This window comes from Sinocyclocheilus grahami, unplaced genomic scaffold (assembly GCF_001515645.1).
Source record: "Sinocyclocheilus grahami isolate Dianchi unplaced genomic scaffold, SAMN03320097.WGS_v1.1 scaffold126.1, whole genome shotgun sequence".
In the NCBI taxonomy this organism is placed as follows: Eukaryota; Metazoa; Chordata; class Actinopteri; order Cypriniformes; family Cyprinidae; genus Sinocyclocheilus; species Sinocyclocheilus grahami.
This window is the reverse complement of record NW_015505305.1, coordinates 3486437-3489658: the sequence shown is the minus strand read 5'-3', so window position 1 is coordinate 3489658 and position 3222 is coordinate 3486437. Positions and strand designations below refer to the sequence as shown.

Sequence of the window (3222 nt, the reverse complement as noted above, 5' to 3'; positions counted from 1 at the left end):
TTATTGGGAGGTCCGTGTGTGTGTGTGTGTGTGTGTGTGTGTGTGTGTGTGTGTGTGTGTGTATATATATATATATAGAGAGAGAGAGAGAGAAACAGAATTATATAATTTTATATATTATCTTTTATTTTAAATAATTTATATAATTAAAAACTATATGTACAAACATATTCATAACATTATTTAATTATTTATATATATATATATATATTAAAATATATCCATTCCTCCTTTGATTTATATAATATTTTATTTCTAAAATATATATAAAATAAATGATAAATTTGTATATATATATATATATATATATATATATATAAAATCAAACAAATTTATATTATAAATTGTTTTAATTTTAATCATTTTAAAATAATACATATTCATAAAAGTATGTAATTATTTCAATTTAAAATTATATATATAATTATATAAAAATAATGTATATATTTATAAATTAATTTAAAAAATAAATGTATATTTATTATAAATAATTGTATGAATGTGTGTATGTATGCATATATATACACACACATTATTAATTTATTTAATTTATAAATATATAAATATAAACGTAATATGTATTTTTATATCACAGTATTTCTATTATTTTATATATACATGCGTGCATGCATGCATGCACGCACGCACACACACACACACACATATATAAATATATATCAGGACTCTTTTTTGTGCAATTGACTGTAGTAAGTGAATTCTAACTGAAAAAAGTTCTGATTTGAATGCAGTGAAAATAAAATGTACATGTGTATTTTGCAGTGTGTGGGCGTGTGTGTGTGTGTTTGACCCACAGCTTCAATACACACAGTTGGGAATTTTCTTCTTCATACACATACAAACTTACATAACAGCACACTTCTCCAACAATCCATTAGTTGCTCTGGCTGGCAGACTTTCCTGTCAGCCAAAAACAACAGTATTGATTTATTATTCAATACAGAGTTGGAACAGTGAGTTAGATGCCTCTGTCTGATTGTAAAGCAGTGCTGGAAAGATTAAAACGCATAGTGGGAGAGTATTAAACATTAGAGGCACTCGAGAGAAAAGGAAGATGTGTTTCTCAGTTACGTTTTTATTACTTGATTATATTGGTCTGTATAATGAGGTTTTTATCTGCTGAGTGCATCTGGTACCTTTGCACACAAATACACACTTCTCTACAAGTGCATCCAGATATGAGTTATGAATCCATTTCTGTATTGATAAAATCCTGGTTATTTACCTGTCTCAGGGCCAGGTTATTTTCTGCTGTTACCCGGGATGGATGTGTTTGCGGCAGTGACACTGAGCTTGATGAACAGTAATGGACGCAGTGTTTGTCATTCAGGAAATCACTCGGAACAGAACTTGCCAGAGAAATTCAGAATCCTATTAAATCCGGGAATTGGACTGCACCCAGACAGTGACATCAGAATGCAGAAAGTCCATAATTCAATCACGTTTGCTTCCATACAAATTATATTAACTGAAATGAATCCTTGGCTCTAAGACGTCCTCAGAGCTCCTCAGCACAGGCAGCTGGGGATGAGGACACCTGTATGTCTCTAATATGATAGCAATTAATTTTTTACCTCAAGAAAACAGTGATGAGGAAGAACTGATGCTGTGTCATCCTTCTATGTGCCACAATCTGAGTCTTTGGTTGTATCGCCACCTACTGGACAACATTTAAATGTTGCATTCTTGATATCAAGATCACAATGAGAAATTAATTAGAAAAACTGTGGGGTATTTACATGTTATATATTTGTCTGCCTGTATATTATTATATTATATTATTCAAAACTTTGGGTCAGTTTATGTTTCTAAAATAACTAATTTATGCTCGCCAAGGCTGCATTTATGTGACAATAATATTGTTTAGATAATTAAAAATCATAAAGTATTATTTCAATTTCCCATTTTTTAAGTTTGTAAAATGTAATTTATTCCTGTGATCAAAGCTGAATTTTCAGCATCATTACGCCAGTCTTCAGTGTCACATGATCCTTCAGAAATCATGCTATTATACTGATTTGCCAAAGAAGTCTTTTTTTTTATTAATTATGAAAACAGTTAAGATTTTAGTAGAAATCATTTTTCAAAAGAACATTTATTTGAAACAGAAATATTATGTAACATTATGAATGTTTTTACAGTCACTTTATCAATGTAATGCTTCATTTCTGAATAATAGTAGGCTATTATTATTATTATTATTATTATTTTATAAAATCTTACTGACCCTAAACGTTTTGAAAGTTAATGTAAATAAAACATAGAAAGGGGTAGTGGCTTTTATTGTCATGTTCCTCTGTGACCACTAGATGGAGATAAAGTAAACAATTATTAATTACGATTGTTTGAGAACATCTGTGTTCTCCATTGGTTTTGCGGCAGTAGGCCTATTATAAATGTTTTACAAACAAAAGTGATCTTAAAATCAACCTCTTTTATTTATTTATTGGTTTCATGCTTCTGACATAAAAAACGATGTACAAAAAATAATATATAATATAATATAAAAAATTATATATATATATATATATATATATATATATATACTCTGTAGTGACCAAATAAGGCGTCTCCATCTTTTACCACCGTCTATGGGTAAAAAGAGGAAGTGCATGTTATCTAAATATGTGTGACTAGAATTTTATATTTAATATGCGTTTATTTCATATATTACTGAAAAATTATTGGACAGTTATTCTTATTATTCACCATGACCTCTTAACATTTAAAAAAAGTAGGCTACCATAATATTTCCATTATTTTTTGGATATGGTAACATGTTTCTTTGGACGTGTACTGTGGTAGTACTATGTGTTCTTTCTGATATTCCTTTTTTTAATAGTATTAATTTCTTTATAAAATCTTGCTGATGCCATACTTTATATTATATTGCATGTAATATTATACAAAAAATACTACCATGTTTTTTGGTCATGTACTGTGGTAATACTATGGTACGACACAGAGTAAATGCCATGGTATTAGTGTTATTCTAGTATTATTTTGAGACCTACCTATACTTTTATAGTTACTATATAATATCATAGTATTTTAATTACTTTTTAGATTTACACACACACACACACAGGTTTGTTTTTATGGTTTATGGGGACTCTCCATAGGCGTAATGGTTTTTATACTGTACAAACCGTATTTTCTATTGCCCTACACCAACCCTACCCCTAAACCTACCTCTCACAGGAA

At 29.1% G+C, this 3222-nt stretch overlaps 1 protein-coding gene across 1 annotated transcript in view; it reads left to right on the top strand.

Annotated features, from left to right (window-relative positions):
- The window catches only part of LOC107590306 (5'-AMP-activated protein kinase subunit gamma-2-like), a 30037-nt gene extending 28296 nt beyond the window's left edge, over positions 1-1741 (top strand). Inside the window, exon 6 of the mRNA XM_016279014.1 lies at positions 1253-1741. Within this exon, the coding sequence (XP_016134500.1) occupies positions 1253-1509 (257 nt within the window). The 3' untranslated portion in view covers positions 1510-1741. The remainder of the gene's footprint in view (positions 1-1252) is intronic.
- The last annotated feature ends 1481 nt before the right edge of the window (positions 1742-3222 follow it).